The 25,703-nt window shown below is 40.5% G+C and overlaps 1 protein-coding gene across 4 annotated transcripts in view; it reads right to left on the reverse strand.

The window, feature by feature from the left end:
- LOC106613904 (oxysterol-binding protein-related protein 9) overlaps positions 1 to 21,553 on the reverse strand; it is a 46,660-nt gene extending 25,107 nt beyond the window's left edge. For all 4 annotated transcript variants that reach the window (XM_014216658.2, XM_014216657.2, XM_014216656.2 and 1 more), the window contains exons 1-3: positions 21,427 to 21,553; positions 19,047 to 19,097; positions 16,831 to 16,909 (exon numbers count right to left, since the gene is read on the reverse strand). In XM_014216658.2, coding sequence (XP_014072133.1) covers positions 16,831 to 16,909; positions 19,047 to 19,097; positions 21,427 to 21,537 — 241 coding nt within the window. In that variant the 5' untranslated portion in view covers positions 21,538 to 21,553. The remainder of the gene's footprint in view (positions 1 to 16,830; positions 16,910 to 19,046; positions 19,098 to 21,426) is intronic.
- Positions 21,554 to 25,703: the final 4,150 nt, after the last annotated feature.

The raw sequence follows: 25,703 nt of genomic DNA on the forward strand, positions 1-25,703 counted from the left end.
ACTCATCAACTTCCAGGCCCTCTTGTTCGCTCCATTTTCACAGTAGAAGCATGAAACAACATTCTAAAGATTGTTGACATCTAGTGGAAGCCTTAGGAAGTGCAAAATGAACCCTAAGTCACTATATAGGGAAAAACTTCACACCTCAGATTTCCACACTTCCTGGTTAGATTTTTCTCAGGTTTTTGCCTGCCATATGAGTTCTGTTATACTCACAGACATCATTCAAACAGTTTTAGAAACTTCAGAGTGTTTTCTATCCAAATCTACTAATAATATGCATATCCTACCTTCTGAGCCTGAGTAGCAGGCAGTTTAATTTGGGCACGCCTTTCATCCGGACGTCAAAATACTGCCCCCTACCCTAGAGAAGTTAAAGTTAAAAAAAAAAGTTAAAAATTCATTTAAAATATGATGGCTATTATTTTCAAATCGGTATCATGCTTAAGGTAAGACCCTACGCCTGCTCTCAAAGAAAGTGGAGCGAAACGTGCATAAAAAAAATTATGTTCCGTTTCAAAATATTATGTTTTTATATGACAGCGGCTCAACACGTTCCCGTGACACAAGTTGTGGGGGGAAATATGTATTTTATTATGTTATATTCCATTATAAAATATATGCGTGTTGACTGTGATCGGGTAGGTTTGTCTTGTCTGTTTAATGAACAAAATAAGGAGTTATCGATTTCATTTGACATTAAAACTTAAAATATGCTATATTTTTTCCTTTTGAAAATGCATTTTATTATTCGTATGTTTCTTAAGACCTGCCTAGACAAACGAATAATGGATTTATTTTGGTGTATATTTAATGGATTTATTAAAATAGACGCCCACCCAAATCTGCACACCACTACTACCACTGGTCCCCAGCATGCCGACATGCACACAAGTGGTATAAAAGGCGTATGCAGGCAAGAATGTGGTAATAATGGGCCTGTTTCTAATATAGAACATTGCCCAATTTTTTGTTACAGGCAAATACCGTAAATCCTACGTGAAAACAGTAGTAGTTACCACTTGGTTGCATGCACTTGATGCATCCCCCTTCTACCTTAAGCTCTTTGTGTGACAGTGAGGATGCACTGTTCGGTCAGTTCCACACCTATCTGTGACCTGCAAGCAAGCAATGTGCCATCCCTGTGTGCTATTTACAGTGCATCCCAAACATGGCCACTCCTTACTAAAGGGGATGCAGTCTCATGAGAGGATACACCATCTGTCATAACACCAACCATCATTACTGGGGTCAGTCTTGAGTGTGATATAAGCTACAGACATTGCTGATGAAGTGATAGCAACAGCAAATCATTAACACTAATATAATATATTGAACACTTACATAACTTGGAGACCAATAAAACTATTGTTCTGTACAGCAAACACACTTCCGTTTTGGTAGTCCTCATGGCTATAATTTCCCTCATTCACATAATATGAACTGGGAAAATCAGAACTCTTGGTATGAATGTGGTGGTTTGAGGCCCAGGCAGATCAGAAACCTGTGCAGTGCCTGAGTGTTCAACACTGAGCCCAAACAGGCCATGACATGGCACGTTCTCACAACCCAATTAGGGCCTAATGCTTCCCTTCTCCCCAGGAAGGTAGAGTGGCTCCTCTGGCTGAAAGCAAAGTGCAACTCCTGGGCCATTAGTGCACAAAGAGGCCATTCTCTAGAGCACGTCTTATTACTGATAGCCAGGCACAGAGAGATACAGAGATGGGCAGTGGACAAACCCGAGAGCCTTCAGCAAGGTGACAGTGTTTAGACAGGCTCTAGCAGTGTGTCTAACAAGCAGCAGATGACATGACTCCATTTCCTCTCTGCTTATTCATTATCACATTCCTAAAAACACACTAATCCAAACTACTCTTCAGGACACTTCCAAAGGATGTGAATTATTTATTGTTCACCTCTTCTTCTGCTTCCCATCATTTGGCTAAATGAATGGAATGTTCTGTAATACAGAGAGAGAAGCTAGATGGCGTGACGCACAACAGTTTTTGGTAAACACAATAAAGTAGTATCTTGATTGGAGGAGAGAGAGGGGGTTGAAGTAAGTTTTGAGACTATGCCGTGGGACATTGAGGTAAGTTGTAACGTACTATACCACATTGCATTACTGTGTCATTGCGCCAGACCACCACAAGGGAGAGTTGGACCACATTACGCTTTTGGGCACAATGAAAAAGAGTTGGTACCTAGGCACTTATTCGTCTCTCTCCTTGCTGAATGAATAACGTCAATGAATAGGTGATAGAAACTGATAATTGTGCACGACTCCACGATTGAATAATGAATGAACTGAATGATGAGGATGAAGAGGATGAAGAGGATGAATGAATTTAGAAGTGTAAGACTTTCTCTTCTGTCCCGCGTGCACAACATCTCACACCTGTGAAAATATATATATTTTTTTGTTCCAACTTTGTCAGAAGTAGCTGTAACTGGACTGTAGCCTATTAGTAAAGATTTGTATAACTAACCCCAGATAGACCACAGCCTGTCATTTCCAATGGGAGCAAATTAATCATAGTGGGAAGAACAAGCAAGGAAGTGTGCAGGGCCAAGCATTAGCTAGCGAGAGCCTACTGGCGCGTTCTAGCATGTATTTGCGTATTTCTATTAGGGAACACCTACTCTGTGAAGTACGCGGTGCAATAACTCCATTCGTCCTTGCACTCCTTTCAAACAATGCACATTTTTAGAAACAATGGTAAAGTCTCCAAAACCCAGTCCACTCTGTTATAGATCCTAGTTTTGGAAACAGAAAACTGTATGGAGATCAAATGTTTAATAGATCAGAAAATTAGCAGAATGTCGGACAATATTTTAAATGTACCAGTTTATTTAGACAATTTAAATGTATTCATTTAGGCTATTTTGACTCATTTTGAACCAAAGCCACAAATAAGTACCGACACATTGTTTCTGATCATCTTTCCTAAAGAACATTTTTGACCAAGTTCATATGCTCATGTTGTTTATGTTCCAATTATTTGTGACTTTATGGTTAAAATGAATGTCAACAAATGAAATCAAATAAATCCTAATGAATAATCAGATGCGTGTTGTGAGCTTGTCAGTTTCCAACACACCTATTAGCCTATAGAGTTCATTTTTCATCAATGTTGAGAACAAGCATATTAAAGCTATAAAATCGGCTAGCCCCTCTCTACTGTAGGCCTACATACTGTAGGCAGTAAAATCTTTAGAAAAATGAACCTGGTAATCTAATAAAATTTACTGCGGCCCTAAGACCTATCGGTTTTAATAACCTTTTACTGCAGTGGGCTAAATCAAGGTCACAGTGTTTCGTGGTAGTCTTAAAACAAATCTACTTTGAAACAACAACAAAAAAGTATGCACCTCACACACATTGTTATGGGCTTAAAAAAAGAAAATGTACCATCTCAAATATAGAGTTCAAATGTATTACATTGAGTTTGCATCCCAATATTACACTTTATATACATCACAGGAGCCTGAAATAACAAAACTGTTTGACTTCGAAACACTGGATTTTCAATGTTGAATAAACTGTTGATTATGAAATTCTGAAAAATATGAATAACATTCCACCCATGAGGACACTAGGTCATTTGACTGCAGGAAAGGGCTACCCTTATGAATGAGTAAATTATTATATTGAAGAAATAAGGGGCCGTGTGTTCGATTAGCCAATAAAATACGATTAAAAATATATTTTCACAATGTTGCACATTGACAACTAAAAATCGCTTTGAAATAGCCTTCTAATAACCTAATGAAAGTCGACAGCTGATATAACAAGATATTTATATCAATATTGTTTAGATAATAAAATTGTTTCATTGAAACTTAAATACCCCAAATCAAATAGGTTGCAGAAATTATACATTTATTTAGTAAAGGCCAACTCAAACTTTTACCAGCTGCACAGGTTTATGGTCTATGAACAAAAGCCTGAATTAGCCTACAAATAAAGCTAAAAACAATAACTTCAAAAAACAGTAAATTCACTCAGATTTCTTATGTCGGGCTGTACAGCACAAGTATCTACTTTTTCGAAAATCAAGTGTTTATTAATTTACAAAAAGATAGTCTAATAGCTTGGCTAAGTGTGAATGCTGCGGTCAGTCATCTGAGTGAGAGTAGGAGCGCAGACTGATAACTAGAAATAGACTTCGTTATCAATTTGCGCTGCCGCATTTCACAATGCTAATGCTGATACCTAACGGTCGTAGCGCGTCGTTTTTTATTATTTTGTTTTAAGCCTTCCCCAAACCTTAACCACTTGAAATGAATGCCTGAACTGTTAACCTTTGATTTTTTTTCTGTTTTAACACTGTAATCACGTGTACTTAACCCTTTTACCACGCAGAAAGACAGAAGGCACATCTTATGGTTAATGCATATATGATTATATGTAATGATTTATTTCAGACCGGAATGTTAACAACAACAATAAAGATGCATTCGGTGGCAATGGAGTCAGGCGGAGAATGACTCGTTGAAGGGGGTGAGGGAGGAGATGGTCAGGGTTGGGCGGAGGAAAGGCTAATGCACTCACCGTGAATGGCCGATGTGAGTGCCCTTTGCTCAATGTAATTGTTGATAAATAAAATGAACTACAGAAAGCTTGGGATGCACTTCTCAGACTGAAAGTGCACTGTAAATACGCTACAAAGCTATGAGTCAGGTGTAAATTATTTGGCAGCCTTACCTATTCAATCAATTAATTGGAATACAAAAGAAGCAGGACAATACTCTTGCCGAGTTGATTTCTATTTTTAAGGGACTTGAAATGTATTAACAGATGTTTTAGGTAGGCTATACATATGCTACTGTAAAAAGGCATGCTCTTAGGCCTACCGCTCAATGGTGGTTATACAAGGCTACTAGTCTACTAAGCCTACTAATGATAATTACATTACTTATAATTATTAAAATAACAATAATTGTAATAATAACAATAACAAAATCAAGAAGTGTAAGAGGATAGAGAGCTGCGTGCTTATTACAGTGCCTGTCAAACATGCTGTTAGATTACAATCTCTTTTCTGACTGTTTGGAACAGTATAAACAAAGACAATAATAATCTACAAACAAATTATAAATCAATCCCATATAGTCTGTTCTAACAAGAGGTTTTAAAAGTCTTTAGTACAGCCCAAGATTAAAACCAATCGCATGCATTCGTGAATGCTGCTGCTATAGCCGACATGTTGCAGTTTATTTATTGATTAATTATTCAAGGCTCCCTTTGTTATTTGGTTTGCTTGATTGTATTTAAAGGCATGAATGACTTGTATGCTGTGTGATGACATTAACAAATTCAGATCATTCAGAAAGTATTCAGACCCCACATTTTGTTACGTTATAGCCGTATTCTAAAATGGATTAAATAAATAAAAACATCTCATCTACACACAATACCCCAAAATGACAAAGCGAAAACAGGTTTTTAGAATATTTAGCAAAATTATAGAAGTATTCAGACCATTTGTTATGAGCCTCGTAATTGAGCTCAGGTGCATCCTGTTTCCATTGATCATCCTTGAGATGTTTCTGCAACTTGATTGGAGTCTTCCTTGTGGTAAATTCAATTGATTGGACACAATTTGGAACGGCACACCGCTGTCTATACAAGGTCCCACAGTTGACAGTGCATGTCAGAGCAAAAACCAAGCCATGAGGTCAAAAGGAATTGTCTGTGGAGCTCCGAGACAGGATTGTGTCGAGGCACAGATCTAGGGAAGGGTACCAAAAAATGTCTGCAGCGCTGAAGGTCCCCAAGAACACAGCAGCCTCCATCATTCTTAAATGGAGGAAGTTTGGAACCACCGAGACAGCCCGCTTGGAGTTTGCCAAAAGGCACCTAAAGGACTTTCAGACCATGCGAAACAAGATTCTCTCTTTGATTGAACTCTTTGGGCTGAATGCCAAGCGTCACGTCTGGAGGAAACCTGGCACCATCCCTACACTGAAGCATGGTGGTGGACGCATCATGCTGTGGGGATGTTTCTCAGTGGCAGGGACTGGGAGACTAGCCAGGATCGAGGGAAAGATGAACGGAGCAAACTGCAGAGAGATCCTTGATGAAATCCTGCTCCAGAGCAATCAAGACCTCAGACTGGGGCGAAGGTTCACGTTCCTACAGGACAACAATCCTAAGCACACAGCCAAGACAACGCAGGTGTTGCTTCGGGACAAGTCTCCGAAAGTCCTTGAGTGGCCCAGCCAGAGCCCAGACTTGAAACCAATCAAACATCTCTGGAGAGACCTGAAAATAGCTGTGCAGCGACACAAAGTACTGAGTAAAGAGTCTGAATACTTATGCAAATGGAATATATCATTTTGTATACATTTTCTAACATTTCTAAAAACCAGTTTTTGCTTTGTCAATATGGGGTATTGTGTGTAGAATTGTGAGGGGAAAAAACGAATTAATCAATTTTAGAATAAGGCTGTAACGTAACAAAATTTGGGAAAAGTCAAGGGGTCTGAATACTTTCCAAATGCAATGTATATTGAAGTAGGCCTTCACGCCAATAAGGTACGTTAAACAGGACATGCTCTTAGGCCTACAGTTCTACATAATTTCAATGACTGAATTAAAATAACCTTCAACCCACCTGTCCCTGACTTTTCCTAGATGTGAAATGACAGTAACAGTAGGCCTACTTTTAGATAAATATCGTAAAAGACAAACTGAGCATTTCATCCTCAATGCGCCATGAAAGTCTGTTGCACCGTATAACAGTAGAACAGTCGGGACTTGACGAGTACCAATGGGCACCAGTCTAATAAATCCATTTAATATACACAAAGTAATCCATTAATATTTTGTTTAGGAAGGTCATAAAAAAAAAAAAATACTAATAAAAAAATAAAAAAAATCGACAGGACAGAATACTAAGAATGATTTATGCTATGTTCATTTAGCGGACATCAAACGCTTATATTTCTCTGTCCTACTTCCAGTCACACATACACTGAGTGTACTAAACATTAGGAACCCCTAAATATGCATTGCCTTCAGAACAGCCTCAATTCATCGGGGCATGGACTCGAAAGCGTTCCACAATGGTGCTGCCCCATAATAACTCCAATGTTTCCCACAGTTGTGTCAAGTTGGCTTGTAGTGGATCTCTACTGTGAATATCTCATTCAATCTCATCCCACAGATGCTCAATTGAATTGAGATCTGGTGACTGGGCAGGCCACTGCAGTAAGCCAAATTCACTGTCAAGTTTGTGGGACCATTCCTGGACAATCCTAGCATTGTGGCATTATCCTATTGAAAAAAATCTATTTGCAGATGGATACATTGCAGACATGAAGGGATGCACCTGATGGATGTATTGTTTTCTCCATACCCTAGTCCTCCCATCAGCGTGAAACAGCAGGAACTGGGATACAGCAGACCAGGCAATGTGGTTCCAATTCTCTAGTGTTCTAGCTCATTAGCCCACTGCAAATGCAGTGATTTGTTTTTTGCTGAAAGAATTCTAACTCTGTAAGGTTGTCGGCCACCATACCCCATTCATGTCAAGGTACAAGGAGTTGTGTATTATTTTATGGGTCTTTGGGAACCAATGTGTTGGACTGTCATGCATAAAAAAACTAATAATCAAAGAAAAGCATTGCAAGTTTGAATTTTGTAAAGTTAGTGTGGGAGGTGGGAAAATGATTGTTATCAATCAATAAATGACAAACCTCCTGGCATTGACAACTTAGATGGAAAGCTACTGAGAATGGTAGCTGATTCCATAGCCACTCCTATCTTTCATACTTTCCTCTAGGCTCAGATTAAAAATCTTTGTCCTCAGACCTGGAGGGAAGCCAAAGTAATTCTGCTACCCAAGAGTGGTAAAGCGGCCTTTACTGGTTCTAACAGCAGACATATAAGCTTGCTGCCAGCTCTTAGCAAACTGTTTTTAAAAAATGGGTGTTCAACCATATACAATGCTATTTCTCTGTAAATAAATTAACCACAGACTTTCAGCACGTTATAGAGAAGGAAACTCAACATGCACTGCACTGACACAAATTACTGATGATTGGTTGAAAGAAATGGATAATAAGAAGATTGTGGGAGCTGTATTGTTAGATTTCAGTGCAGTCTTTGATATTATTGACCATAACCTGTTGTTGAAAAAAACTTGTTATGGCTTTTCAACCTCTGCCATATCGTGGATTCAGAGCCATCTAATAGAACTTTTCTTTAATGTGAGCATCTAATGTCAAACATGTAAAGTGTGGTGTACCGCAGGGCAGCTCTCTAGGCCCTCTACTCTTTCTATTTTTACCAACGACCTGCCACTGGCATTAAACAAAGCATGTGTGTCCATGTACGCTGATGATTCAACCATATACACATCAGCAACCACAGCTAATGAAGTCACTGAAAACCTTAACAAAGAGTTGCAGTCTGTTTTGGAATGGGTGGTCAGTAATAAACTGGTCCTGAACATTTTCAAAACTAAGAGCATTGTATTTGGTACATATCATTCCTTAAGTTCTAGACCGCAGCTGAATCTGGTAATGAATGATGTGGCTGTTGAACAAGTTGAGAAGACTAAATGACTTGGCATTACTTTAGATTGTAAACTATCATGGTCAAAACATATAGATTCAATGGTTGTAAAGATGGGGAGAGGTCTGTCCGTAACAAAGAGATGCTCTGCTTTTTTGACACCACACTCCAAAAGCAAGTTATGCAGGCTCTAGTTTTGACTAATCTTGATTATTGTCCAGTTGTGTGGTCCAGTGCTGCAAGGAAATACCTAGTGAAGCTGCAGCTGGCTCAGAACAGAGAGGCACGTTTTGCTTTTCATTGGAATCAGAAGGCTGATATAAATACTATGCATGCCAGTCTCTCTTGGCTAAGAGTTGAGGAGAGACTGACTGCACCACTTCTTTTTATAAGAAACATTGTGTTGAAAATCCCAAATGGTTTGCAAAGTCAACTTACACACAGCTGACACACACACTTATCCCACCAGACATGCCACCAGGGGTCTTTTCACAGTTCCCAAATGCAGAACAAATTCAAGAAAGCGAATAGAATTATATAGAGCCCTAATTGAATGGAACTTCCATCTCATATTGCTCAAATAAACAGCAAACCTGATTTTAAAATCACAAAGCAACACCTCACGGCACAACGCCTCTCCCCTATTTGACCTAGATAGTTGTGTATGCATTGATATGTAGGCTACATGTGCATTTCCTTTTTTTATTAATGTTTATTTTTTTATTTTTTTTATGTAGTTCTGTCTTTGAGCTGTTCTTGTCAATTGATGTTCTGTATTATGTCATTCTGTATTGTGTTTTGTGTGGATCCAAGGAAGAGAAGCGGCTTCTTTTGCAACAGCTAATGGGGATCCTAATAAAATACCAAAATTGTAGCCCGTCTGACAGATCAACAATAGGATTCTTTGTCCACAGAGTGGAAGAGCGGGCTTTCAAACTCTCACCTATTTCCCCTCTTTGGAATGGGGGATACATGTTATTTTAATACTTTGAGTACTCGATGGAGGGGGGTGGGGAGCACAGCATTAGCGCATTTAGGCCTCACTGTCCTGCTCATACGCAGGGAGTTGGGGAAGCTAATTTTCACCACAAAAATATGAAGCATTCTATTCCTAATGTGATGAGTAAAATGGATATTCATCATTTAGGCTAATAATATTTATTTTCCTTTCTACAGAATCTTTTTTTAATGCAACTTTCAAGTGACAATAAACCAATGATAAAGACAGTGAATATGCACACTCACCAGGGATATGCTCTGCTAGTGCCATTAACTGTTTGCTCAGTTACTGTAAATTGAGAATTTTTACAACTACTAATCTGTCTTTTCATCGTCTTTTCTTTACAGCAATAGCCAATTGCTTTGTGTGTGTGTGTGTATATATATATATAAAATGTGTATATATATACACATTTTTTAATATTGCGACATGCCTGGCTCGGCGTCTCTTTTACTAACTCAACAATCTATTAGGTGACCTATTTACCGAAACCGCTGCCTTCCGACAGGCGAAATAGGCGATTTAAAAACAACCCACAGCTTTTTTTTCTTTTTTAAAACTTTTTTTAAAACTCACTCAACGTCAACAAAACAAAAGGAGATGATCGTGGACTTCAAGAAACAGCAGAGGGTGCACCCCCCCTATCCACATCGACGGGACAGTAGTGTAGAAGGTGGAAAGTTAAGGTCCTCGGCGTACACATCACGGACAAACTGAAATGGTCCACCCACACAAACAATGTGGTGAAGGCGGTGCAACAGCGCCTCGTCCCATGTAGCTCAGTTGGTAGAGCATGGTGTTTGCAACGCCAGGGTTGTGGGTTCGATTCCCACGGGGGACCAGTACAGAGGGGGAAAAAAATGTATGAAATGTATGCATTCACTACTGTAAGTCGCTCTGGATAAGAGCGTCTGCTAAATGACTAAAATGTAAATGTACACTCCTCGGCATCTGCTGTAGAGGGACACAATGGGAATATGACATCCATCTATACATCCAATTACTTGTGGGAAGTTCCCATACTCATAGAACTCTACCTTGTCGTTGGCTTGGGCAGCAGCATCAGGGAACTTCATGTAATTGTCTTTCAATTCACATATAGCATTGCAGTCTTTGTGGACTATTCTGCATACAGTCAGATCACTTGCACCACACAAATATCCTGTTTCACGATGGAAGGCTACAGAAGCCATAAACCTCACGGTGATCAGAACTTATAGGGAAGGAAGGATGGGCCTTGCCCAAAGAGTCAGATGAAAGGCTTGGTTCAAGCAAACAAATGTCAGCTGCATTTTCTTAGTACATACGTCAGCGGTCATGGAAATTGATTTAATCAAAATCATTCAGTGGGTTGCTCCTGTCTATAAGCAAACTTCTGTCTGGCCTTGGTGCTCTTTGATCATCATTGAAATAGACTAGTTAATCCATCTTCCTCCATTGCCCAGAACAACCTGGGGGCACACATCCATTCATCTGAAGTTAAACCTGCCTCTGTCCAGGTTAAATTTAAGCCTTTATTTAGATCTAGCTCTAAATCATCCTTCTGGAACACAGACTTTTAAAATCTAGACTAGGGCAAGTCAGACTATTTTAAACCATGTCTGAGAAATGCAATCTCATTTAGTCCAGTTTAAAAGTGCAATTTAGTCTAGGATTAGGTTTAATCTCTCCGCAAAACCGCCCTTGAATGGTTCAAGGAAATATGCCTATTTTGTTTGTTGATTTCCAAGGGCATCTGAATAACATAATTATACATGAACAATAATTTCACATAGCATAGCTTATTCTTTTAACATTGAATATGCTGTATATAAATGGTTATTATAGCTGATTAAACTTAATTTCTCACCAGAATGAGGCTGTGATTTGAGGTTCAGCTCTGTCTGGGCCTTCACTAGGGCTCTACATAGGCTTAGAACCCGAACTCGGTGCGTGTGCTCTCGCTGTTCACACCGTTGGTGACGGTAAAATGGAGATTGTGGCCAAAGCAATTTTGCCAAGGCCAGTTCAGTTGCCACAATGTTGGCCCCGGTGTCTGTGGTGATACAGGACCGTTTATTTTAGTCAAGGGCCCAGTCAAGCCCGAATGCAGGACTTCAGCCAGGTTGTCGGCTGTGTGGGATTCCGCCATGTAGGTTGTTTCCAAACAGTGGGATTTAAGTGTCCAGTCATATTTACACTTCACCAGTGCAAATATATATATATTTTTTAATAAATAATAAAAATGTTAAGACATCCTTTAGCTGTCTGAACCTCCACCTTGTTGAACAAGGTAGGGACCGCTATTTGAGAGAAATACTGTACTTTCTCCCCGTTAACTGTCAAATTTACAGAGCATTTCTATGAAGGTGGGGTTCTTCACCATTCTGAAGGGCACCATTCCTACAGTGGGGGAAAAAAGTATTTGATCCCCTGCTGATTTTGTACGTTTGCCCACTTACAAAGAAATGATCAGTCTATAATTTTAATGGTAGGTTTATTTGAACAGTGAGAGACAGAATAACAACAACAAAAAAATCCAGAAAAACCCATGTCAAAAATGTTATAAAATGATTTGCATTTTAATGAGGGAAATAAGTATTTGACCCCTCTGCAAAACATGACTTAGTACTTGGTGGCAAAACCCTTGTTGGCAATCACAGAGGTCAGACATTTCTTGTAGTTGGCCACCAGGTTTGCACACATCTCAGGAGGGATTTTGTCTCACTCCTCTTTGCAGATCTTCTCCAAGTCATTTAGGTTTCGAGGCTGACTTTTGGCAACTTGAACCTTCAGCTCCCTCCACAGATTTTCTATGGGATTAAGGTCTGGAGACTGGCTAGGCCACTCCAGGACCTTAAATGTGCTTCTTCTTGAGCCACTCCTTTGTTGCCTTGGCCGTGTGTTTTGGGTCATTGTCATGCTGGAATACCCATCCACGACCCATTTTCAATGCCCTGGCTGAGGGAAGGATGTTCTCACCCAAGATTTGACGTTACATGGCCCCGTCCATCGTCCCTTTGATGCGGTGAAGTTGTCCTGTCCCCTGAGCAGAAAAACACCCCCAAAGCATAATGTTTCCACCTCCATGTTTGACGGTGGAGATGGTGTTCTTGAGGTCATAGGCAGCATTCCTCCTCCTCCAAACACGGCGAGTTGAGTTGATGCCAAAGAGCTCAATTTTGGTCTCATCTGACCACAACACTTTCACCCAGTTGTCCTCTGAATCATTCAGATGTTCATTGGCAAACTTCAGACGGGCATGTATATGTGCTTTCTTGAGCAGGGGGACCTTGCGGGCGCTGCAGGATTTCAGTCCTTCACGGCGTAGTGTGTTACCAATTGTTTTCTTGGTGACTATGGTGCCAGCTGCCTTGAGATCATTGACAAGATCCTCCCGTGTAGTTCTGGGCTGATTCCTCACCGTTCTCATGATCATTGCAACTCCACGAGGTGAGATCTTGCATGGAGCCCCAGACCGAGGGATATTGACAGTTCTTTTGTGTTTCTTCCATTTGCGAATAATCGCACCAAATGTTGTCACCTTCTCACCAAGCTGCTTGGCGATGGTCTTGTAGCCCATTCCAGCCTTGTGTAGGTCTACAATCTTGTCCTTGACATCCTTGGAGAGCTCTTTGGTCTTGGCCATGGTGGAGAGTTTGGAATCTGATTGATTGATTGCTTCTATGGACAGGTGTCTTTTTTACAGGTAACAAGCTGCGGTTAGGAGCACTCCCTTTAAGAGTGTGCTCCTAATCTCAGCTCGTTACCTGTATAAAAGACACCTGGGAGCCAGAAATCTTGCTGATTGAGAGGGGGTCAAATACTTATTTCCCTCATTAAAATGCAAATCAATTTATAACATTTTTGACATGCGTTTTTCTGGATATTTTTTTTATTATTCTGTCTCTCACTGTTCAAATAAACCTACCATTAAAATTATAGACTGATCCTTTCTTTATCAGTGGGCAAACATACCAAATCAGCAGGGGATCAAATACTTTTTCCCCCACTGTACATAAGAAGTTAGACTGTCTGCCAGTTCTTGCCATTTATCGGTGTCCCGTTTGTGGTTCTGGAATTCTTCATAGGTACGTTTTTTGCAAACAGACTGGTCCAAGTCATCTGGTTCTCCATCGTCGTTAGCTGTTACATTTGTTTTGCTACGAGAGCCATCTTTATCACCTCACTCCTCCGATTTACAGTAACAATGAAAAAAGGCATACCCATCCACCCCCACCCAATGGATCTACAGTATAGGTATTATAGTTAGCCCCAGTCCCCACTTTTTACCCCACCCCCTCCCATCTTCAATGAACTGAATTGACCTTTAAAGAATCTCTCCTATCCATGCATATAGCGGATTTGCTGATTGCAGCGCATCAAAAGATAGTCGAAAAGAGGAGGCGATGTATATAGTTTAATAGATGGACTAAGTTAGCAAAACAATACCATATAATCAAATAGTTACCTATGGGCTATGGGTAAGGTATATCTATATTAAAATAAAGTTGCTAAAACATACGCTTTTTTAACTAGCATTTTTTATTAAATGGTTTTGACTTATTTTATTTTCATGATGGTCTTGACCCAAAACCGTCCATGTCACAGTTATCCAATTACCGTCATAGCCCTATCAAAGACTCGTTTTTGACCGCTGGATGGATATGCTTTGGGTGGTAGTTGATAAACAAGAATCTGTTGAGCGTGAAAATCCCAGCAGCGTTGCAGTTCTTGACACACTCAAACCGGTGCACCTGGCACCTACTACCATACCCTGTTCAAAGGCACTTAAATCTATTGTCTTGCCCATTCCCCCTCTGAATGGCACACATACACAATCCATGTCTCAATTATCTCAAGGCTTAAAAATCCTTCTTTAACCCGTCTCCTCCCCTTCATCTACACTGATTGAAGTGGATTTAACAAGTGACATCAATAAGGGATCATAGATTTCACCTGGATTCACCTGGTCAGTCTGTCATGGAAAGAGCATGGGTTCCTAATGTTTTGTACACTCAGTGCATATTTTACAATAATAATATGATTGAATACAACAGAATTAAATAGAAAGGATATTTTTTCCAAATAGGTATTTGCTGATTGTTGCTAGTAGGCTACGCATGGAGATGTGGTTATTCTAGGAAAACGTTATATTTTGAAAAATGTGTGTGTTGTTTGGAAAAACTTGAATATTTAAAAACCTTAGAATACGCTCTTTCAGATAGGTTATTGCAATCAAAATGTCTGGCCTGCATGGACCTCTGTAGGATTATTTGGAAAAGGAAGCAAGCACCAACAAGCTTCAAAAAGATGCCCTCAAAGATTCCTTCTGGTGGTTCGAACGAGCATTAACTGCAATAACGACTAACAGTAAATACTATGATGTCATGCACTGTAACACGCCGTAACATACCGCAGCATCCCGCGCCACGGTATTACGCAACTACTAAATGAGGACCCACTGTATACTCCAAAGACTGGGTGTCGTACATTACTAGAACCCCTAGACACCCTCTCTACAACAGGCGACCTGCTCATCGTGGGCTTGGCCAATGCATTCAGCAGTTTCCCAGGCTAAGCAGCTTTGTCTGTATGGGGCCATGTAGAGCTCTTTAGCACACAAGGTCTGCTTTGGAAGTGGGAGGGAAGTGGGGAGGGGGAGTTGACGGCCTCTCATGCAGCTCTGATGCTCCGCCAGGAAAAGAGCCAGATGAATTATGGATGCTCCTCTAAATAGAAATACAAATTCTCACTCTCTCCGCAGCCTTCATCTGTGGCCACCCCATACCTCACCCATGCTCTGCTCTAGCCTCCTCCGACGACGACACAGCCCCCCTGCTTGCCTGCCGCAGCACCACCACACCAGAATAAATGTGTGTAACATCAGCTGGATCCTTTACAAGGATGTATACAACAGTAATGCATCTCCAGCAGGCAACATCTGGGAGAGTAGCCCATACATCTTTTGTAACCTTTTCAAGAGCAAATTGGTATGTCCCTTGTTGTGATGTAGGTGATTAAAAACAATTCCTTTTGACTTGGGTGGTAGATGGGTTGTGAAATGGCTGTGACCTTCTCATCTTTTCCACGTAATCTTATAATTACTTTCCAACTTGGAGGAATCATCTGGAGGAGCATCCTTTTTCACCAGTGCATCTTTTAAAGGGTGAACTCCGATAAAATTGACTGGATACGCATAACAGAGCAAGTAGACCAAATGACAAAATTAAAACATGGTTATGACCATAGAATTCTAACTCAACCAACTTGATATGAAATGAATCTCAAATTGAATCAGACCGATAATATCATAGAATTCGCCTACCTCAACAATCATAATAAACACTGGTGACCTCACAAAACACCTCTTAGAAACAATCTTTCATAATATTGTTTCTTTAAACTTAGCCTAAAATATATATTTTTAAAGACACATTTAACATACGATACTTCTTCCATGGTAAACAACCACTATACATTTTTTTTTTTTTAAACATTAAAATCAAACCAAGCAGTAAGCTACTAAAACAAACAACACAAATGCCTAGGAAAAGGTTACAACCACTGCTTCACCGAGTGATGCCCTTCGACCTGACAAGAGGCCAGCATGCAGACATCATGCATCTCCTTACCCTTCCTATTGTAGAGCCACAGCATACAGTTTCGGAACATAGCAATAGGAGAGGGCATGGAGGTGGACGAAATGGGCCCACCGTGGACAGAATGCTGGTGGAGGTTGTGGTGGCTGTGTGGGGGGAGCGATGGAGGTGACAGGGTGAAGGAGGTTAGAGACCTGGAGGAGAGTGGTCCGCTGGGTGGATGGTCGGTGCAGCTGCTGGCCGGAGGAAGGGGGTGGGGTAAGAGGGGTCTGGGAAGGGGACCAGAACCGGCTCTCTGGTGTGTTCAGGGTGTGGATCGGCAGTGCAGCTCAGCAGTATTTCTTTATTCCCATAGGCGGTAGAAAATGCAAGCAATCTTCTTTTTTTTCTAAATACAGCCTCCTTCGCTTCTTTCCATCACAGAGGAATCTTGCTGTGAATAAATCTTGCTTTAGCCTCTAGACGACTAGCCATTCAAATGCCTAGAGCTCGACGTGCGTGTCTGCCTGTGTTAGCGCACCGACAAAATAATCCTCCTTTAAAAACTAAGAAGAAAAAGGCTTGAAAGAGCGAGAGCGCGCAAGAGAGAACAAGCTACAAATAGAGCCCACATGTGAGCAGCCGGCAGAATGCAGCATTGATGGATTCACTACAAACGACAGGAAAGCGAGCAAAGTGGGAGGTGAGGGAGAGGAGGAGGAGAACGAAAAGAACAAGAGACTAACCTTGAAAATGGAAAGTCTTCTGGTCCACAGTGATGGTGAATGTGCTGTCGTCTTCATCATCGATTCCTATTACAGCTCCCTGGAAAAGCAAAAAGGAAGAGGAGGCAGTGAGAGAGGAGACGTCACCATCCCTCTCTCTTGTTCACTCTATCACACACCTACCAAGGAGGAGGAAAAGAGGAGGGGGTGTCTGGGTGGAGTGAGAGAGAGAGGCAAGAAAGGGTAGAGAAGAGACATTAGGGACCAGCAGCAAGGAAGGAAGGGAGGAAAGAAAAACATTGCAGAGCTATGGCTGTAGCATGGCACCTTGCAACAGTATATCTCAAACCTGCCTGCCAGTCAAAACCAACCTGAGAAAAATAAAAAGATAAGCATTTGCCATTTAAATAAAACATGTTTGATAAGTCACAAATCAGCATTAAAGTAACTGTCCAGTGTTTCCAGATTTCTATTAAATAGGACCTATAATTAATTACAATATGAGTGAAATAGTTTTCCTTACAAAAATGTGTAAGTAGTACTTATGTTAAAAAGCAGCTTTCTGTGTTGGAATGGTATAGGTGTATACCGGTCATTGAAAATATTCATGCAAGTAGACAGCTGATTGGCCAGCTCATCCTCCTCAGAAGGATGACATCATCCTCTATGAGGCAATAGCAGGCTTTTTTTGAAACGGTCAGTTTGAGGTGGGGCTTTTGAAGGGTTCTTTCTCCAAATTATGCTTTGGCCACAAATACATGTAGAGGATGAGTCAACAACATTATTTGGGTGTGTGTTAACAGAATATTAACTTTTAAATTTAGATTTTCTCTGGAAAGTTACTTTAAGACTTCCCATGTACTGCTGATGAGGTGTAGGCGTCCATTATCACATTTGAACCACTATGTGATGACTCATTAAAAGACAATTCCCTGGCTGTTGGCTTCACACAGAGGCAGACAAAATGAGGAACGCGAGTTCAACTAACCATGAGTGGAATTAAGACTATAAATAATGTAGACTGAGATATGTGTGTTTATACACGTGGTGTGCATTTAGCCTACGTATGTGTCTGAGGAGAAAATTTCACAAGCCATAAGTAAAATCCACAGTACTGTCTTAGTCTAAAGCTAAGGAGGGGAATCGTAAATACTAACTACTGGAAGTAGTCAAATGTATAGCATGGTAGTATGATAGTACTGAAGGTAACATACTCGTATCCCTTTAAAACCAGCACACAAAACTGAAGAAACACATGAGAAATGTCTCTGTAATCGAATTATCTATCATCTGACTGAAAAAGAAGCTTATAAATGTAGTTGCTGACATGAAACCTGCAACAATCGAAGAGAACCTAGCCAATGTTATTTTCTCAAAGCTACTCTGTATGTAGATATTTGTATGTGTGGTGTGTGATGTCTTTGAAGGTCTTGTTAGCATTGTCTCTAGGCAAAAAGAAACCGGTTCTGACATTGTGTTTTGCATCAGATCCCTCACAAATTCCTGCCATAACTACAGGTCAAAAAAAGTAAACAAAGATAACTACAGTGTGATACTTGATAAACAATATATGCTAAACAAGTTTGCCCCCGTGACATTTTAATCGAACTATTTGTCAAGCGTTAAAAGTAAAACCTCTGATTTGCCTCAAAGTCAAACAGATCTGAGAACCATATCCTACTAAATTAGGTATGATTAATTCCTTGAGGACAGAAGGGGGAAAAAAGGGCAAGACACAATGGGCCGGTTAGGATCCTTTAGGAAACACAACATTAAAATCCTATTTTGTAACTGTCGAGTCCAATTAGAAGTAATACATCAAATACTGCCATCTAGTGGCAATATTTTTACACAAACATATAGCAAGTGATTATATTTAATAGCCTTGTATTGCAGGGGTCTTCAACCTTTTCTTGCTCAGGGAGCCCTTCCAAGGCATCCCGGCGATGCAGGCGCCAATGTCAGATACTCCAGTGAGTGTAATTGGAGTTGAGAAATAAAGTTGACATCACTAGAAATAAGATATTCTCCTCTTTTCTACTGTAGGTATGTAAAACAAAATGCATTTATTATAAATATATATTTGTGGATACCCTGCAGTACTGGATGTGGACCCCCGGTGTATTGTATAGACAAAGAAGAGAAAATAATTAGGCTAGTTAGGAAAAATAGCTACTCAATTAGCTGGTGCAAACTCTCCCTCCAAGCAGACGATGAACAACAGGCCAGTTCCTTACCCTGAGCCGCACACAACCTCTTCTAGAGCCACGCATCATCTTGTCCTTGGACTGAAAATGAAGAGAAGAAAACAAATTAGGTTTCAAGAATACACTTTTTTTTTCTTCATTTAAATCATTTCCACATACACATTTCCACCCAAAGTTTAAGTTAATTCATTATCAAGTTCACCAGTGGAAAGTTCATGGAACTTCATACATATAGCAAGCCAAGATTCTCTAATAACAATAGCTGCAAACCTGAATTGTAAGTGCCCTGGGCTTGCATCTCATCTGCAAGTATCAAATGCATAGCTTATATATATATATATATATATATGACATAGTCTGGTCACAAATCTGTTTGTGCTCTTGCCAACTTCATTGGTTATTGTCAAGCCAAATGTTTGGCGTGACAAGAAGTTAACATGATAGCACTCAGGCTATAGATGACATACACTGTAACCGAAAGTGCCCCTATTACTTTCATTCACTGAAGGGTCACATTGTTCAGCATCAGCAGATAGTTTTGATTTGGGATCGAGATATTGAGTTCAGCCTATCTGCTTTGTGAAACCTTCCCATCTTCATGAATGACAGTAGAATGGGCATATTTATGGTTACTTGTGAGATAGAACCATTTTGATGTGACACAGTGGAGCATATTTTCATCAAGTTCCTTCTGTTCATGGTCATATACACTCAGCGGCCAGTTTATTAGGCACACTCATCTTGTACTGGTTTGGAACACCCTTTGCCTCCAGAACAGCCTGAATTCTTCAGGGCATGGAAACGTTGCTCAATTGGTATCTTGGGACCCTGACTTGTGCCAGGAAAACATTTCCCACACCATTACACCACTGCCACCAGCCTGCACTTTTGACACCAGGCAGTATGGGGCCATGGACTCATGCTGCTGATGCCAAATCCTGACTCTACCATGACGCAAGAGGAACTGGGATTCATCGGACCAGGTGATGTTTTTCCATTGCTCAATTGTCTAGTGTTGGTAATCGCGAGCCCACCTAAGCCGCTTCATCTTGTTTTTAGCTGATAGGAGTGGAACCTGGTGTGGTCATCTGCTGCAATAGCCCATCCGTGACAAGGACTGACGAGTTGTTTGTCGCACCATTCTCTGTAAATTGTAAGAGACTTGTGCGTGAAAAAGGCCAGGAGGCCAGGCATTTTCAGAGATACTGGATCCAGAGTGCCTTGCACAGACGATAATACCACGCTCAAAGTCGCTTAGGTCACTTGTTTTGCCCATTCTAAAGTTCAATCTAACAGTAGCTGAATACCTTGATGCCTATATAACAAGCCACGTGACTCACTGTCTGTAGGAGCAAACCATTTTCGTGAATGGGGTGGTATACCTAATAAACTGGACACTGAGTATATGCCCAATGATTCTTGACTTAGCTATAATGCCTTATCAGGTCAGTTACTAGTAGCTTGTGCAACTGTACATTTTGTTGTCATTTGAATGTTTGTAAACAAACTATGTAGCTTGTTTGCCTTTCTTTGGCTTTAAAATATCATAGATATTTAACTCATACAATGCCCTGTCAATCGTTACATATCTCCAGCCTCATCCCTCAGTTTACCCACCAAAGTGGCAGGCTGTTTATATGGTAGAATCAAGTGGCTTAGGTTGTCAACTGAGTGTGGGGGGCTGTCGAAATGTCGGTAGCAACTTATGTAGTTTTATGACGGGTGCAATTAACGATACACCTGCCTTCGACTTTTGCGACAAAGCTTATTAGCTAAAAATCCACAAGAGGGATGGCATGGTAAGGCAATGTCTGCTAACTCTGACTCTTGTGACAGTAGACCATAACGGTGAATTCTACAATCCTATTATTACGCAGGCAATCAAGTTAAGCAAGCAACCAGGGGAAAAAAAGAATAATATTCTTTAAAGTGTTCACTTTCACATGATTAGTTAGCTAACCTTGCCTCCACCCTTTATTGACATGCTTATAATTACTCCTACTACGTTGCTTTTAATGCCTCGAATAATCAACAGTGTTTAAGTCTTACTGACAGCAAAACATGGACATGAAAATGAGAAATACAATGATGACAAATGCTGCAGGCTAGCAACAAGGAAAAGAACACAGCACATCGTAGTTATTGTTAACGAATTCCAGGAAGTAGAGAAAATACTGGCATTTAATTTGTTAGTTGGTCCTCCAGCATGCATATGATTGGTCAACAATGGATCTGTCGCGGAAAGTCGCCGCCCTTTTTTGCCAGCTGAGATTCCCAAACCCAACTCCTGGCACACAGGCCTCTGTCCCCACTCCAGTACTCGGTTTTGACAAGCAATGCATTGGTAACTTATACTACCGGACACCGTGGTTATCGGCTTATTCATTATCAAGAACAAGAAAATACGCACCGTGTAGTATGACAGTAAACCCGCATTGTAATCCAAAACAAACCAGCGATACTGCCAACCTTTCATGACGTTAGTCCATTTGCTAAGCGGTCCCTCCATGACCGACGCCATCTTTACACTTGGCCAAGATTCTGGGGGAGGAGTCTGTATGGAAGAAAAAAAAACGACTCGTACCACAAACGTCACAGGATGGCAAGACTTTTGACAGCTGAAAGATTGTCAAACGTTTCAGAAGTTATAATTTTGCTTAGAAAAGGTAAATCCCAATGCTCTTTATATCCATCTAAATTCATATAATCATAATTCATAACGAACTACAAAAATCTTGGAAACTGGAAACACTTATCTCCCTCACTAGCTTTAAGCACCACCTATCAGAGCAGCTCCCAGATCACTGCACCTGTACATAGCCCATCTATAATTTAGCCCAAACTACTACCTCTTCCCCTACTTTATTTATTTATTTTATTTATTTAGCTCCTTTGCACCATATTATTTATATTTTAACTTTGAACTTTCTTCAAATAACAAATCTACCATTCCAGTGTTTACTTGCTATACTTTATTTACTCTGCCAGCATGGCCTTTTTTTGCCTTTACCTACCTTATCTCACATCATTTGCTCACATTGTATATAGTCTTATTTTTTCTACTGTATCATTGATTGTATGTTGTTTTACTCCATGTGTAACTCTGTGTTTTTGTATGTTGTCGAACTGCTTTGCTTTATCTTGGCCAGGTCGCAATTGTAAATGAGAACTTGTTCTCAACTTGCCTACCTGGTTAAATAAAGGTGAAATAAATAAATAAAATAAAAAGTGGGACAATTTTGCATTTCTGTCTTCTGAAACCCAATGGCATAGGCAGAAATCCATTGATGGCAGGGCCAGCAAAAATGTAGGTGGGACAAAATTTGGGCACTCAAATCCTCATTATATTAACATAAAAACATAATCTACCCTCTACCTACTGTAATCGTTTTGTAGGCCTACGTAAATCCATGACTCTTGCATTTAACATGCAACTCACATAGACCTACACATAATAAACCATAGGCCTATAAAACTATGAGATGAGAACACAATGCCCTGATATAACAGTAATAATCACAATAGGCTTGGCAACGTCTCACTGGCTCAACGACCAGGAGATAGTAGGGTAGGCTAGGTGGCCTCAAATGTAACCGTTCAACACTAGGAGAGCCGAGAGCATCAAATTGACTCAAAAGTTTTATTTACTTTTTATATACTCTGCCATTTTAATTTTTTGTTGTTGTTGCACCACACGAACATTGTACAAAACATATACAAATATCACACATAACAATAAATAATCTTAATAAATAAAGCCAGAGACACAAAAAAGTATATTACACTATAGACAAGATACATTTTGTTATTTGAGAATGTGCTGTTTATACCTTTCAGGCGTGTTCTATAATATTCTAAATAAAAAAAAATGTAATGTTTTTTTTTTTACAGAGTAAAATGAAAAAATTCACAATGCAATATATATTTTCATATCTGTCCAAAATATTTTACTATGCAAATCACTAAATAAATGTTCTATAGTTTCATTTTCCAATTCACAAAGCTGCATTCATTTTCTACATTAATTACATATTTAGAAATAAGACTATTACAAGGATAACATCTGTGAAGGATCTTGTAAGAGACTTCTCTCACTTTATTAGTTATCAAATATTTATGTGGATTAGTATTTGCATGCTGCCATATCAAATTTAACTAGGCAAGTTAGTTATGAACAAATTCTTATTTACAATGACGGCCTACCGGGGAACAGTGGGTTAACTGACTTGTTCAGGGGCAGAACGACAGATTCTTACTTCGTCAGCTCGGGGATTTGATCCAGCAACCTTTTGGTTACTGGCCCAATGCTCTGACCACTAGGCTACTTGCCGCCTAATTTGTGGATGTCCAACATCCATTTCGTATGATATGTTACGAATTACAATTCATACAGTATGTTACAAATTTGCAAAACGTACTATGTGTTACGAATTTGCAAAAATGTATGATATGTTACAAATTTCAATTTGTTGTGGCTAACGTTAGCTAGAACTAATATTAGCTAGCTGGCTAACGTTAGCTAGGCTAGGGGTTAGGAGTTAGGTTAAAGTTAGGGGAAGGCTTAGCTAAAAGGGTTAAGGTTAGGGGGAGGGGGAGGGTTAGCTAACAGGCCAAGTAAACTCAGCAAAAAAAGAAACATCCCTTTTTCAGGACCCTGTCTTTCAAAGATAATTCGCAAAAATCCAAATAACTTCACAGATCTTCATTGTAAGGGTTTAAACACTGTTTCCCATGCTTGTTCAATGAACAATAAACAATTAATGAATATGCACCTGTGGAACGGTCGTTAAGACACTAACAGCTTACAGACGGTACGCAATTAAGGTCACAGTTATGAAAACTTAGGACAGTAAAGGGGCCTTTCTACTGACTGAAAAACACCAAAAGAAAGATGCCCAGGGTCCCTGCTCATCTGCGTGAACGTGCCTTAGGCATGCTGCAAGGAGGCATGAGGACTGCAGATGTGGCCAGGGCAATAAATGGTGATGTCCGTACTGTGAGACGCCTAAGACAGCGCTACAGGGAGACAGCACGGACAGCTGATCGTCCTCGCAGTGGCAGACCACGTGTAACAACACCTGCACAGGATCGGTACATCCGAACATCACACCTGTGGGACAGGTACAGGATGGCAACAACAACTGCCCGAGTTACACCAGGAACACACAATCCCTCCATCAGTGCTCAGACTGTCCGCTGTAGGCTGAGAGAGGTTGGACTAAGGGCTTGTAGGACTGCTGTAAAGCAGGTCCTCACCAGACATCACCGGCAACAACGTCGCCTATGGGCACAAACCCACCGTCGCTGGACCAGACAGGACTGGCAAAAAGTGCTCTTCACTGATGAGTCGCGGTTTTGTCTCACCAGGGGTGATGGTCGGATTCGCGTTCATCGTCGAAGGAATGAGCGTTACAATGAGGCCTGTACTCTGGAGCGGGAGAGATTTGGAGGTGGAGGGTCTGTCATGGTCTGGGGCGGTGTGTCACAGCATCATCGAACTGAGCTTGTTGTCATTGCAGGCAATACAGGGAAGACATCCTCCTCCTCCATGTGGTACCCTTCCTGCAGGCTCATCCTGACATGACCGTCCCGCATGACAATGCCACCAGCCATACTGCTCGTTCTGTACGTGATTTCCTGCAAGACATGAATGTCAGTGTTCTTCCATGGCCAGCAATGAGCCCGTATCTCAATCCCATTGAGCATGCCTGGGACCTGTTGGATCGGAGGGTGAGGGCCGTTCCCCCCAGAAATGTCTGGGAACTTGCAGGTGCCTTGGTGGAAGAGTGGGGTGACATCTCACAGCAAAAACAGGCAAATCTGGTGCAGTCCATGAGGAGATGATGCACTGCAGCACTTAATGCAGCTGGTGGCCACACCAGATACTGACTGTTACTTTTGATTTTGACCCCCCCTTTGTTCAGGGACACATTATTCCATTTCTGTTAGTCACATATTAGGAACTTGTTCAGTTTAGGTCTCAGTTGTTGAATTTTATGTTCATACAAATATTTACAAATGTTAAGTTTGCTGAAAATAAATGCAATTGACAGTTTGAGGATATTTCTTTTTTTGCAAAGTAGCTAAAACGTAGTAAGTAGTTGCAAAGTAGCTAATTATCTACAATGCTATAGTGATGAGATTCAAACACGCAACCTTTGGGTTGCTAGACGTTCGCATAAAACGCCCACCCATCCACCCTGACCAACCACTGTTAGTTTTTGCCTGAAGTAACCTTCTGTTTTATGTAACCATACCATACCAAACTTAACATATCATACCAATTTGAGTGTCCCAGAATTACATTGACTATTTATGTCCAGTCTATGAGACCAGGCTGTGTGCTACAGTATATGCTATCATATTCAGTTCTGTTATGTAAAATACAAAATCATCATTATGTGATCTTGCAAGACATTGATTCAGCTTTCATCTAACTTTACTAAACGAGAACAATTGTGAGAAGTGATAGTCTTATATTTGTAATAATAATAAGTGATAAGTAGGACAATAGGCAACATATCTTAATGTTGACTGAGGGTTATTTTAAGCGGTTTGAGCACCTTTCGAATCGTGGTGCTGATAGGACAGCACCGTAGCCAAGTGGTCACATATCCTTCTGGGCTCCACTGCAGAAGAGGGGTCCGTGAAGTTTTATTAACATCAAGGCAGACGCGGTAAATTTGG

The sequence above is a fragment of the Salmo salar genome, chromosome ssa10 (assembly GCF_905237065.1).
Source record: "Salmo salar chromosome ssa10, Ssal_v3.1, whole genome shotgun sequence".
NCBI classification, from domain to species: domain Eukaryota; kingdom Metazoa; phylum Chordata; class Actinopteri; order Salmoniformes; family Salmonidae; genus Salmo; species Salmo salar.